At 52.5% G+C, this 13,292-nt stretch overlaps 2 protein-coding genes across 3 annotated transcripts; one reads left to right on the top strand and one right to left on the bottom strand.

Moving 5' to 3' along the window:
* Positions 1-358: 358 nt before the first annotated feature.
* Positions 359-3,177, top strand: CCER2 (coiled-coil glutamate rich protein 2). Its single transcript, XM_080827872.1, has 6 exons — positions 359-496; positions 652-798; positions 1,071-1,111; positions 1,260-1,347; positions 1,665-2,215; positions 2,859-3,177. Exons 2-6 carry the CDS (start codon positions 723-725, stop codon positions 2,946-2,948), a joined length of 846 nt encoding a protein of 281 aa, XP_080683998.1. The 5' UTR covers positions 359-496; positions 652-722; the 3' UTR covers positions 2,949-3,177.
* An 84-nt stretch (positions 3,178-3,261) lies between these two features.
* NFKBIB (NFKB inhibitor beta) lies at positions 3,262-13,169 on the bottom strand. 2 transcript variants are annotated; one of them, XM_080829053.1, is made up of 6 exons: positions 12,923-13,169; positions 5,843-5,948; positions 5,430-5,763; positions 4,602-4,690; positions 4,252-4,512; positions 3,262-3,465 (listed from the first exon to the last, which is right to left on the bottom strand). In XM_080829053.1, exons 1-6 carry the CDS (start codon positions 13,099-13,101, stop codon positions 3,370-3,372), a joined length of 1,065 nt encoding a protein of 354 aa, XP_080685179.1. In that variant the 5' UTR covers positions 13,102-13,169; the 3' UTR covers positions 3,262-3,369. The 2 variants fall into 2 exon arrangements, with proteins under 2 accessions (XP_080685179.1, XP_080685180.1); XM_080829054.1 differs by having other exon boundaries at positions 5,430-5,556.
* Between the last annotated feature and the right edge of the window lie 123 nt (positions 13,170-13,292).

Here is a 13,292-nt window from a genome sequence, read left to right as displayed (position 1 = left end):
CGCCAAGAGCGCAGGGAAGTTTGCCAGCGTGTCCCCTGCTGGAGTCGCAGGCTCTATAAGACGGCTGGGCATAGAGTAGGTGCTCAGTAAAAATTCCCGGATGGAAGGGGCTGGGACCTGTGTAGCTCCCAGTGCCTGGCACTGTCTAAATAACCTTGTGCACTCCTCACCTACCGCCATGCCCTGTGGAGTCACTGGCCCCGTTTCACAAAGGATGGAACCGACCCTAGCGTTGGCAAAACCCTCAGCAGTTTTCCCCGGGCCTGTACAGCTGGTAGTGGTGGAGCTGGGATTCAGGCAGAGCCCAGCCACAATCTTTGGGGAAATAGGTTTAAGAGACCCAAATTTTGAGATGCAGGAAATGCCCAAGGAAAAGGAGTTGCCTGAGGTCTATCTGCAAGTGGCTGCCGCTGGATTCGAACCCTGATCGGCCTCCCAGCACAGCATTAAGCTCAACAGACTTTTTGTCTGGGGGACGCACCCTCCCTCCGTGCAGGTGCTCAGGGGCCATTAGCTGGAGGGGAGCAGGTGCAGGACGTGGGTCCCCATGAATAATTGAGGATCCCGGGCAGGTGGCCGCCCCACAGCTGTCACCTGGCCGCAGGCAGGGAAGGGGCAGTGGTGACGTCACTTCCTCCCCTGCGGGGCCAGGGGCGCGGGTTATAAGCAGTTGCCACACCATCCAGTGTAGCCGCTGAGCACCCTGGTCAGGACGCCCCACCATGCAGCGCCGCGGGCCCGCCTCTGTGCTGCTGTTGCTGCCTCTGCCCCTGCTGTTGGCGCTGCTGCTGGGGGCGGGTGAGTGCCAGAAACTAAACAGGGGACTTTCTCAGCCAGCTCAGGGACCAGGGACTCGAGGGACCAGGGGCGGGAATGGTGCACCCAATGGGGGCAGACTAGAGACTTTGCTGGCTGAGCTGTCCAGGTGGGGATGGTACACCAGGTAGGTAGGCTGGGGGTGGGTGGGGGGACAGGTGAGTAACAGGATGCGCTTGAACCTGGAATCAGCACCAAGGACAGCATGGGGTGGGGGGCGGTCCGAGCCCAGCACCCATCTCCTTCCTCCACAGCCACCGCTGCTCCCTTGGCGCCAAGACCCTCCAAGGAAGAGGTGAGGAGTGCGGACCCCTTGCCCTGCCTCATCTTCCCCGCACTCTGGCCCTCTGACCAGCCTGCATGATCACCTCCTCTCCACAGCCCTAACTGTTATTCCCCCATCCGCCCTGCCCTCAACCTCCCCTCTGACCCTTCACCCCCAGCTGACTCGCTGTCTGGCCGAGGTGGTCACGGAAGTGCTGGCGCTGGGCCAGGCCCAGAGAAGCCCCTGCACAGCTCTCCTCCACAAAGGTAAGCAGGCCCCAGTTCCTCTTGGGAGCCCCCACCCCACCCTGGGTTTTGGTCAGGGCTTCCTGGAGGACGGGGTGTCTCCTCCCAGGCCCCCTTGCCCGGGTTGGCATAGCACTGCGCGGTGTCCACCTGGCCTCCGGCTCCACCCGTGGGGTTCCCTGCAGAGGTGTGGGATGGGGGCACAGAAGGTACCCCGGACCTGACCCTCCTCTCCCAGTTTTGGGCAGCCCCTCTGTGGGACCTCGGGCGCGCCCCAGAACTCCTGGTCTCAGTTTCCCGATTTGCAGCACAGAGCGTGTCCTCTCTCTTTCTGCCAGAAATGTGTCAGGCGGAGCCTTATGGCTGTGTGTCCGCCAAAGAGAAAGACCTACTGCTTGGGGATTTCAAGAAGCAAGAGTCTGGGAAGACGAGGTCCAGCCAGGAAGTGAGGGAAGAGGAAGAGGAGGCAGCGGAGAGGGCCCACAAGTCTGAGGTGCGGGAACAGACCATCCACGAGCAGCTCCACAGCCGGCTCCGCCAGGAGGAGGAGAACGAGGAGGAGGAGGAGGAGAAGGAGGAGAAGGCGGAGGAGGAGGAGAAAAGGAAGAAGAGGGGGCCCGTGGAATCCTTCGAAGGCCTGTGGAGGCATCGCCTAGAGGGCAGAGGGGGCCCCCAGAAGCGAGTGGCAGAGCAGGCCAGTGACGAGGAGACAGCGCAGTTCGAGGCGGAGGAGAAGGGCCTGCGGGTGCTAGGCGAGGGCGGCGGCCTGTGGCAGGGAGCCGAGGGGGGCGGAGGAGAGGGGCACGAGGACTCGCCGCACCGCCACCGCCCCCACCAGCCAGAAGCTGAGCCCATGCAGGAGGAGAAGGAAGAGGCCTCGGAGAGGGAGGTGAGTGGAGGAGGCGACGGGCCAGCGGGGTGGACCAGACTGTGAGGGAATTCCGACCACACGCGTACCAGCGTTGAGCCATAAATAGCCAATATCCACCACAAATGGAGCCTAGTGACGGGGACTGAGAGCAGGAAAGGCAGCAACAGCCAGGCAAGGTCAAGGCCGGACCAAGACGGTCAAGAGGGCTGAGATGAGTGACCGAGATGGCCGTGAGCGTGGCGAGCTGAGTCGGTCAGCACTGTGGTCTGTGGCAAGCAGTGTGGCCGCGTGGAAAGTGGCTGCCATGCTTGGTCCAGGAGACTGGGGATGGACGCCACTGCTGAGTCACGGAAAGTAGGCTGTCCCCACGACTGGTGGCAGTAGCCACAACAGCCAGCACCTCACAAAGGGGTCCTGGCCTCCAAGCCTGGCACCTTCACTGGTCCTCTCTGCTGCCGTGGGGGAGGCAGTCAACACATGACCACATGGCCGGTCACGTCAGCCAACGTAACTCCCACTCTGGCCCCCATCGCGGTCCATGGAGACCAGGATGACCCCTGCTGGCTGCTGTTGTGCAAAGTGACACAGGCCACACTCACGGGTGACTCTTGGGGTGGCCCGCCCTTGAAGGCAGCTGCTGATCAACCCCTTTCTCCCCCAGGAGCACGACATGGAGCGGCTGGAGCACGTGAGAAAGGAGCTGAAGAAGGCAACCGAGATTCTGGGGGAGGAGATCAGGAGGGAGGGATGACTCCCGACACCCACTATGGCCTAGGACCGTGGACCCCCAAAGCTCACCTCACAGCCCACTCCGTTCCCCAGCCTGCAGGCATGGGGGAAGGGTGGGCTGTGCAACCGGGCCCAGGGCCTGAATCTGAGCTGGGCAAAGGAGCTGGGCTCACACTGACTCAGGACACACCCGGCCCCCCCGTGTCACCCACTCCAACCCCTCCGTGTGAATAAAGCACAAAGAAAACCACTGAGGCTTGTGTGGTGCTTGATTTTGGACGGACAGAGACCCAGGAATAAACTGGAAGACCAGGAAGGCGACCGTCAGTCTAGTCTCTGGTTATCAGAAGCGGGATTTTATTAAACTGGAAACTCTATTAACAATGAGGCAGATGGGGTCATCAGGGAGAAGTTTATTAAACTGGAAACTATAAACAATGAGGTCAGACGGGGTCATCAGGGAGAGGTTTTGAGGCTGGGGTGGGAGGTAGCCGGTTTGGGCTCTGGCCACTGTGGACCACGATGTCGTCGTATTCATCCTGGGGGCAGAGGGGGGCAGGCACGGGCTCAGGCGGCTGTCACCCTGCCAATTGTCCAGTTTCTCCCGCCCACCCCGGCGACTGGGTCTTGCCTGGAAAAGCCCAAGTTCCCCCCACTCAAATCCCCTGCTCCTGGTTTGCCACCCACCACGTTCAAGGCCACCCATGTTCTCCCACAGCCTGCGCGCTGCTCGGGCTCCAGCTCGGCTGCTTTGCTGGACCTTCGGCAGCCACAGCCGCTGGGGCTGCCCCTCCTCGGGCCCCTCCCTCTGCCTCTACCCAGACTCCTCCCCCCCCCCACCCCCAGGCTTGTCCCCCCGCCCACCGGGGTAGTGTCTCTGCAGCCTGGATTCCCCAAAGCAACCCCCTCACTGCTGGCTCAGGTCTTTCCCCGCTGTCACCAGTTTTGGGATCCCTGCTGCCTGAGGTCAGGTTCCCGCCACCTAAGTTCTCCCAACTCTTCCTCTGCATAGTCACTCCCTACGCTATCAGCCACTGCTGCCAACCACTGCCATTACGGGTCACTCCGACCGACGTCTTTTCTCTAACTCTGCCTGAGTTCTCATTCTGGCTTTGCCTTAGGTTTCTCAAGCACCACTCCCCGCCTGCTCCCCGCCAGCCCTGTCCAGGGCTCCCCGGACTGCTGACAGCCCTGGTACCGCTGCCTGAGTTCTCTGACCACAGCGGCCTGAGGTCAGTCTCACTATGCTGCCTCCTCCCCTCTTCCCACCTGCCCGTTTACCCTGACCCCCCAGCTGGGCCACCCAGTCTTTCCTCCTGACTCACGCCCTCGTCCCCGCTGTCACTGTCGCTACTGCTGCTGCAGGGGCCAGGCCTGTCGTCCTCATCCTCAGGCTCAGGGGCTCCATGTGCACGGAGAAGGCGGGCGAGGATGGGGTTGGGCCGGAGCATGGCGCTGCCCAGTGGGGTGCGGCCGCCGTACATGCGGGCAGCGGGGTCGGCTCCTGCCCTCAGGAGGAGCTCCAGCACGTCGGCGGCTTGGGCCTCCACTGCCAAGTGTAGGGGGCTCCGGCCACAAGTGGGCTCCTGCGAGGAGCATCAGAGAGGTCAGGGAGGCCCTGGCCTGCTCTGGGAGACAATCTGCCCTGCCACGCCTTCTCCCTAGGGCAGCTCACCGGTTTGTTGAGGTCCGCTCCAGCCTCCCGGAGCAGCTGAACCATCTCGGCATCTTTGTGGATGACAGCCACGTGAAGCGGGGTATGGCCTGGGGACAGAGTGACAGGTGTCAGACGATGGGGGTGGGCCCAGGCCCCAAATGCCAAGGTCCTAGGGGAGGGCTTCTTGGCCTGAGTTTGGGGTACAGCTCCTAAATTCCTGGGTAAGTCAAAGAGGCAAGGGCACCCCCACTGCCTAAGTCTTGGTGGTCTGGAACTTGCTGGCAACGCCAGTGCCTGGCTTTGGAATGCCTGGGGCTTATGGGTGAAGAGCCTGGATCTTGGGACTGGGACACTGAGTCTCTGGTCTTTATTTTACAAAGGACCTGGACCCCAGGAAGATGGGTTTTTTGTTCCCCAGGAGGCCTGGCTGAGGGTTGTCCCAGAACCCAGTGTAAATCTCTGGGAACATGGGCCTTGAGTTCCCTCATCCTGTGTAGACTAGGACCTATGGTTTCGGTGGTAGGGGGTGAGGTCCGGAGTGAGCTGTGCCTTCCAGCTGGGGAACCTGGACCCAACAATGGGATCTTAGTAGTTCTAGGCCTGTGGGTGATGGGTCTGGATCCCAAGTGGTCTTGGGCCTCCACGTGGTCCAGATCCTGAATCCCACAAGACCGACTGTCAGTAATCTGGAACCTCAGGGGGAGCCTTCCCCCCTGCCTGGGTCCCTGAAGCCTCAGTATTATTTCCTAAGGGGCTGGGTCTTGAGTCAGGAGAACCGAGCCCAGTGCCCAGCATTCTCACTCTGCTCAGGAGCCCGGGCCCTGCCCAGTGACCGGGAACCCTCACCCTCGTAGTTCTCAGCCTCCAGCTGCAGCTTCCAATCCTCTTCACTCTCTTCATCTTCCTTCTCCGAGTCGGGTTCGGGGTACAAGGTGACAGGTGGGCGGTCGGCATCAGAGGTGCGGTCAGGGCCCTGAGCGAGGTAGGTGTTGGGGGCTCCCCTGGCGCACCGGGGACGGGGCTGGAGAAGCACGCGAGCGCAGGCATGTGCCCTCATGCGGCAGGCCAGGTGCAGCGCTGTGTGTCCCCCACGCTCCGCCACGTGCAACCCGGCACCCGCCGTGTACAACTTCTCCACTGTGGACGCCTCCCCCAGGATGGCTGCCAGGTGAAGGGCTGTCTGCAGGGGCAGAGGGCAGGGGTTAGGGGTTGCACTGAGAACCCGGCCCCAAGCCCTGTACTGGCCCTGGGTGGCTCACCTGGCCCAGGTCATTCTGCAGGTCCAGGTACTCGGTGCCAGCCGCGAAGCCTAGGAGGAAATCCAGGAAGGGCTCGTGCTGATGAATCACTGCCAAGTGCAGTGCCCTGAAGACAAAGACGGGGAGCAGAGGACAGAGGTGAAGTACCCTGGGGCACCTGGATGGCACAGTTGGTCAAGCATCATGGTTTCGGCTTGACTGGTTTCGGCTCAGGTCATGATCTCAGGGTCGTTGAGATCGAGTCCCGCATCGGGCTCCCCCCTCAACACAGCATCTGCTTGAGATCCTCTCTGCCTCTCCTTCTGCCCCGCTACTTGTGCTCCTTCGCCCCACCGACTAAGCCAGCCAGGCGCCCCCGAAAGGACGATTTTAAAATGAAAAGAACGTCAGTGAGCTATGGGACAACTTCAAGCAGCCTGATAATATTTGAAACTTAAGTCCTTAAATGGAGGTAGGGGATAGAAAAAAACATTTGAAGAAATAACGTCTGGGAAATTTTACAAATTTGATGAAAACTATAAACTCATAGATCCAAGAATGAGAAATATTTTAAAAAACTACGCCAATGGGACACCTGGGGGGCTCAGTCCGTTAAGCATCTGCCTTCAGCTCAGGTCATGATCCCAGGGTGCTGGGATTGAGTTCCGCATCAGGCTCCTTGTTCAGCAGGGAGCCTGCTTCTCCCTCTGCCTCTGCCTGCAGCTCAGCCTGCTTGTTCTCTCCCTTTCTCTCTCTCTCTCTCTGACAAATAAATAAAAAAGTAAAATCTTAAAAAAAAAAAAAAAAAACCTAAGCCAAGGCCCAACATAAAAATCCTGTTCAAAACCAATGATGAAGGGGCGCCTGGGTGGCTCAGTGGGTTAAAGCCTCTGCCTTCGGCTCAGGTCATGATCCCAGGGTCCTGGGATTGAGCCCCGCATTGGGCTCTCCGCTCTGTGGAGAGCCTGCTTTCTCCTCTCTCTCTGCCTGCCTCTATGCCTACTTGTGATTTCTGTCTGTCAAATGAATGAATAAAATCTTAAAAAAAAAAAATGATGAAGACAAAAATCTCAGGGGCGCCTGGGCGGCTCAGTCGGTTAAGCGCCCAACTCTTGGTTTCAGCTCAGGTCACAATCTCAGGATCGTGAAACTGAACCCCTCATCAGGCTCCTCATTCAGCATGGAGTCTGCTTGAGATTCCCTGTCTCTCCCTCTCCCTCTCCCTCTGCACCCCTCCCCACCTGGCACTTGCTCGTTCACTCTCTCTAAAATAAATAAAATAAAAAAAAAAAAAGACAAACATCTCAAAAGCCGCCAGAGAAAGAAATACTTCAAGTCAGAAAAATAAAAATAAGAATGATAGCAGATGTCCTATAAGAAATAAGGCAAGGCAACACACTGGAGCAACCTCTTTCAAGTATTCAAAGACAGTCAACCTAGGATTCTGATTTTTTTTTTAAGATTTTATTTATTTATTTGACACACAGAGATCACAAGTAGGCAGAGAGGCAGGCAGAGAGAGAGGAAGGGAAGCAGGGTCCCTGCCGAGCAGAGACCCCCAGGTGGGGCTCGATCCCAGGACCCTGAGATCATGACCCAAGCCGAAGGCAGAGGCTTTAACCCATTGAGCCATCCAGGTGCCCCAGATTCTGGTTTTTTTAAGTAGACTCCATACTCCATGTGGAGCCCAACTTGGGGCTTGAACTCATGACCCTGAGATCAGGACCTGAGCTGAGATCCACAGTTGGAGAGCCATGCAGGTGCCCCTCAACCTAGAATTTTTTATTTTTTTTTAAAGATTTTATTTACTTGAGAGAAAGAGAGTTGAGTGAGAGAGAGAACAGGAGTAGGGGTAGGGATAGAAGGAGAGGGAGAAGCAGACTCCTTGCTGAGCAGGGAGCCTAACACGGGGCTTGATACCAGGACCCTGGGGATCGTGACCTGAGCCAAACGCAGACGCTTACCTGACTGAGCCACCCAGGCGCCCCCAACCTAGAATTCTTTAACCCAGCAAAAATATCTTTCAAAAAGATAAATAATGATGTTTTCAGGTATACAAAAGCCGAAGGAATTTATTGCCAACAGACCCACATCACCAAAGAAAGGTCAAAGGAAATCTGCGAGCAAAAGGAAAATGACATGACACAGCAATAAGGGCCTACACAAAAGAAAAATGAACATGAAAATAGTAACTTTTGGGGTAAATATGGAAGATTTTTTCCTCGTTATGTAAGTCTCTCTTTTTTTTTTTATGTAAGTGACTTTATTTTATTTTTTTTTAAGATTTTATTTATTTATTTGTCTCAGAGAGAGAGAGAGAGCACGAGAGAGCGAGCACAGGCAGACAGAGTGGCAGAGGGAGAAGCAGGCTCCCTGTGGAGCAAGGAGCCCGATGTGGGACTCGATCCCAGGACGCTGGGATCATGACCTGAGCCGAAGGCAGCCGCCCAACCAACTGAGCCACCCAGGCGTCCCTGTAAGTGACTTTAGAAGGTAATTTGAAAAAAATACTTGAGTGTTTAAACAAAACTACTAACAATGTACGGTGGAGTTTATCACACACACGTAAGTAAAATGTAGGACAATAACACAAAGGCCAGGACGGGACAAATGGAAATATAATCTTCTAAGTTTCTTTTAGCTTTTACCTAACTATGCGAGGTGACACAGTGTCACTTCTAGGCAGAACATAATAAGCTGAAGTCGTACAGTATATGCCACAAAGCAGAGGTCAGCAAACTTTTTCTGTAAAGGGCCGGATAAAGATGTTAGGCTTTGTGGATCCTACAGTCTCTTTTACCTACTCAGCTCTGCTGCTGTGATACAAAAGCAGCCACTGGCAGTGTGTACATGAATGAGCAGGGCTGTATGCAAAACTGCATTTGTGGAGTCTGAAAGGTGAATTCCATGTCACTTTCACTTGTGGCAAATATTCTTTGCTTTTTCCCCAGCCATTTAAAAATGTAAAAACTGTCCATAGCTTACAGCCATACAAAAGCAGACGGCTGGCTAGATTTTTGCCTGGAAGCCAGTTTGCCAACCATTTAAACAACAGAACAAAGAGTTAAAGCTAATAAAGCCAGGGAATCCTGGCTGGCTCAGTCGGTAGATTGCGTGACTCTTGAGCTCAGGGTTGTGAGTTCGAGCCCCATGGTGGGTGTAGAGATTATGTAAAAACAGTATTGTAAGGAGCGCCTGGGTGGCTCAGTCAGTTAAGTGTCAGACTCTTGATTTTGGCTCAAGTCATCATCTCAGGGTTGTGAGATCACACCCTGCATGGGACCCTACCCTCAGTGGGGAGTCTGCTTGAGAGTCTCTCCCTCCCTTCCCTCCCCCGCTAAAATAAATAAAATAAAAAATAAAAATAAACAAAATCTTTAAATAAATAAAGCAAAAATGAGCTAATGAAAGAATACAATGGGACAAAACTTACAGGTTCCAAAAGAAGGCAGAAAAAGAAGAAAAGGTAAACAAAGAAGAGGTATTAAGTAGAAAATTAGCAGTAAGATGATAAACTTAAGCATAACTGTATCAATAATCAAATTAAATGTAAGTGGTCTAAACATTCCAATTAAAAGGCAGAAATTGGGGGCGCCTAGATGGTTGAGTGGGTTAAAGCCTCTGCCTTCGGCTCAGGTCATGATCCCAGGGTACTGGGATCAAGCCCCACATCAGACTCTGCTCAGCAGGGAGCCTTCTTCCCTTCCACTGTCTCTCTGCCTGCCTCTGCCTACTTGTGATCTGTGTCAAATAAATAAATATTTTTTTTAAAAAAGGCAGAAATTGTTAGACTGAATAAAAAAGCAAAACCCAACTATATATGCTCCCTACAAGTAACACCCTTTAAATATAAGTATTAACAGATGGGTTAAAAATAAAAATAAAAGGGGGGGGGCGCCTGGGTGGCTCAGTGGGTTAAAGCCTCTGCCTTCGGCTCAGGTCATGGTCTCAGGGTCCTGGGATCGGGCCCCGCATCGGGCTCTCTGCTCCGCGGGGAGCCTGCTTCCTCCTCTCTCTCTGCCTGCCTCTCTGCCTGGTTGTGATTTCTCTCTGTCAAATACATAAAATATTAAAATAAAATAAAATAAAATAAAAGGGTGGGGGGCACCTAGGTGGCTCAGTGGGTTGGGCCTCTGTCTTCAGCTTGGGTCATGATCTCCGGTCCTGGGATTGAGCCTCACATCAGGCTCTCTGCTAGGTGGGGAGCCTGCTTCCCACCCGCCCCCCACCTGCCTCTTTGTTTACTTGTGATCTCTCTCTGTCAAATAAATAAATACGATCTTAAAAAAAAAAAATTAAAATAAATATATAATTAAAAGGGTGGGAAAAGATACACCATGCTAATACCAGTCAGTCAAAAGAAAGCAGGAGTATTTTAATATCAGACTAGATTTTAAAGCAAGGAATATCACCAGGTATAGAGATACCTGGTATTTCTATCATAATGATAGAAAGGTCAATCAAGCAAGAGAACACATATGCCCTAATAACAGAGCATCAAATTACACAAAGCAAAACCTGATGGAACAACAGCGAAACAGACAAATCCACAATGACTGTTGGAGATTTCAATGCCCCCCTTCAATACCTAATAGAACAAGAAGACAGAAATCGTCGGCAAGGATATATAAAACCACAGCAAAGCTATACGCCAATAAGACTTCTAATGGACATTTAGAGAACACTACAGCCCACAACAGCAGAATATCCATTCTTTTCAAGTGCACACATAATGTTCGCACCGTAGAACAATTCTCAATAAATTTAAGAGGATTCAAGTCATACCAAGTATGTTCTCGATCTACAATGGAATTAAATTAAAAATCAATAAAAGAAAGACATTTGGAGGACTTTCCAAGTATCTGGAAGCTAAATAACATATTTCTCTCTCTGTCTCTCTCTCTCTCTCTTTTTTAAAGATTTTATTTATGTATTTGACAGAGATCACAAGTAGACAGAGAGGCAGGCAGAGAGAGAGGAAGGGAAACAGGCTCCCCGCTGAGCAGAGAGCCCGATGCGGGGCTCAATTCCAGGACCCTGAGATCATGACCTGAGCTGAAGGCAGAGGCTTAACCCACTGAACCACCCAGGTGCTCCTCTTTTTTTGTTTGTTTGTTTTAAGATTGATTTAGGGGCATCTGGGTGGCACAGCTGGTCAGGCAACCAACTCTTGGTTTCAGCTCGGGTCATGATCTCAGGGTCATGGGATCAAGCCCCATGTCATGCTCCATGCAGAGCCTGCTTGGGTTTCTCTCTCCCTCTTCTCTGCCCCTAGCCCCCTCCAAATAAATAAATAAATCTTTTTTTTTAAAAAGATTACTTATTTTGTAGAGATTGAGAGCACAAACAGGAGGGGTAAAAGCAGAGGAAGAGAGAATCCCAGGCAGACTCCACACTGAGCACAGAGCCCAGTGGCGGGGAGGGCTCATCCCAGGACCCCGAGATCACAACCTGAGCCAAAACCAAGAGTCAGACACTCAATCAACTGCGCCACCCAGGTGCCCCTTAAATAACATATTTCTAAATAATCCACTGGTGGGGCGCCTGGGTGGCTCAGTGGGTTAAAGCCTCTGCCTTCAGCTCAGGTCATGATCCCAGGGTCCTGGGATCGAGCCCCGCATCGGGCTTTCTGCTCGGCAGGGAGCCTGCTTCTCCCCCTCTCTCTGCCTGCCTCTCTGCCTACTCGTGATCTCTGTCTGTGAAATAAATAAATACAATCTTTAAAAAAAAACTAAATAAAAAAATAAATAATCCACTGGCCAAAGAAGAAATCAAAAGAGAAATTACAAAGCATCTTGAATTAAATGAACATGAAAACACAGCACATCAGAGTTTGTGAGAGACTGGCTAAAGCACTACTATGGGAAATTTATAGCATGAAACACCTATATTAGAAAAGAAAGTCTCAAAATGATCTCAGCTGCCACCTTAAGAAACTAAAAAAAAAAAAAAAAAAAAAAAAAAAGAATAAATTAAACCCCAAGTAAGCAGAAGAGGGCAATAATGAAAATCAGAACAGAGATCAATGAAATAGAAAGCAAAAAAACATTAAAGAAAATTAATGAAACCTAAACGGGGTCTTTGAAAAGATCGATATTTCCTGAGTGCATCTTATAGGTCAAACACTGTTTAGTCACTGTGGATAGAACAGTAAACGTAATACACAAAAAACCCCAGTGCAATCCCTCATGGGCCTTTACATCTCTTGTTCCTTCTACCCGGAGAGCTAATCTACTCCCCCAGCTAATCTACTGGTCCCGTTTTGGTGCTTTATTCCTTCCCCCAAAGAACTTAGTACCTTCAGACACACCATTTTTCTGCCTTATATGTTGTTTTCATTTTTCTTTGTTTCTTCCTTTCCTTTCTCTTCCTTCTCACTTTGTGTCTTTCTTTCCTTCTCTGCCCCTTTCTTGCATTCCTTGTCTCTCCTTTTTTTCCTACCCTCTGTTCCTTCCCATCTGGCAGTCTGTCTGTCCTTCTGTCTTTACACCCACTCTAGAATGTAAACTCTACAAGGGTGTAAGTTTTTGTCTGTTTTCTTCACTGCTTTATCACAGCACCTAAAACAGGTGGTAGTGTTCAATAAGTATCAAATAGCTATTAGTCCCTGCTATCCTGGAGCTTACATTTTCTCTTTGAATTAAGATCTGACGATCAGTGCTCAGAGGGTAGAATCTTAGAGTCAAGGCCAAGTATTAATTTTGGAAATCTAAGTTCAAAGTGCATAAACCAGGAGCTAAGGATCAAAGATCCTATTGGGAGGTAGGAGGTCAGGGGGCGCCTGTCTGAACCACAGCTCTAACAAAAGTCTCAGGACTAGGGCCAGGAAGATCAAATCGAGTTCTGGGATCAACAGATAGGGATGTGGAGCTCTCTGAAACATGGTTCAAGAAAGGAAGGTCAGAGAAATTAAAAGTTTAGGGGCAAAGTTGGATAGGAAATTGGTTTTACTAAAGGTTAGGACTTGGGGGTTAGAGATCAGAAAGTCGAGCACAAGAAGTTAGATTTAGGAGTGAAAGGTTAGGAAGCCGGGATCAGAGACTAATAGGGAATCAGACGTCGGAGCCTAGAGCCCGGTTTGGCAGCCTAAGTTTCACTCACGTGTCCCCATCCTCAGTGACGTAGCCGAAGACGAGGGGCGCCCACGACAGCCCCGGGCCCAGCTCGGCGCCCAACCCCGGTCCTCCGGGAGCTGATGCGTCCGGACCTAGAGAGCCCAGGCCGCTGTCGCACCATTCGTCGGCCTCCGGAGCTTTCCCCAAGCACGCGACCCCGGCCATGGCCCCCCAAGCCTCAGGGGCCCCAGCGGCCGCCGGCCTGTAGCTAGGCTCTGCCTGGAGCCCTGGCGCTTCCGCCCTACGGGGAATTCCCCAACACTCCCCCTTGACTCACCCAATCAAAGTGAGCCAAAGAGTACATGCCCCGCCCTCTTACCACACTGTGACAAATCAGAGTATTCAGATGGACTGCA

The sequence above is a fragment of the Martes martes genome (genome assembly GCF_963455335.1).
Source record: "Martes martes genome assembly, chromosome: 17".
NCBI lineage: Eukaryota > Metazoa > Chordata > Mammalia > Carnivora > Mustelidae > Martes > Martes martes.
This window is presented reverse-complemented; position numbering and strand designations above follow the sequence as displayed.

What these genes read in the sequence shown, in the direction of transcription:
- CCER2 (XM_080827872.1), top strand. Translation starts at nt 723, where the DNA reads ATGCAGCGCCGCGGGCCCGCCTCTGTGCTGCTGTTGCTGCCTCTGCCC. An exon ending in CAAGACCCTCCAAGGAAGAG is followed by an intron (nt 1,112 to 1,259) that starts GTGAGGAGTGCG and finishes CTTCACCCCCAG; the next exon opens with CTGACTCGCTGTCTGGCCGA. An exon ending in AAGAGGCCTCGGAGAGGGAG is followed by an intron (nt 2,216 to 2,858) that starts GTGAGTGGAGGA and finishes TTTCTCCCCCAG; the next exon opens with GAGCACGACATGGAGCGGCT.
- NFKBIB (XM_080829053.1), bottom strand. Translation starts at nt 13,101, where the DNA reads ATGGCCGGGGTCGCGTGCTTGGGGAAAGCTCCGGAGGCCGACGAATGG. An exon ending in TGCAGAATGACCTGGGCCAG is followed by an intron (nt 5,764 to 5,842) that starts GTGAGCCACCCA and finishes CTGCCCCTGCAG; the next exon opens with ACAGCCCTTCACCTGGCAGC. An exon ending in GAGCGGACCTCAACAAACCG is followed by an intron (nt 4,513 to 4,601) that starts GTGAGCTGCCCT and finishes TGCTCCTCGCAG; the next exon opens with GAGCCCACTTGTGGCCGGAG.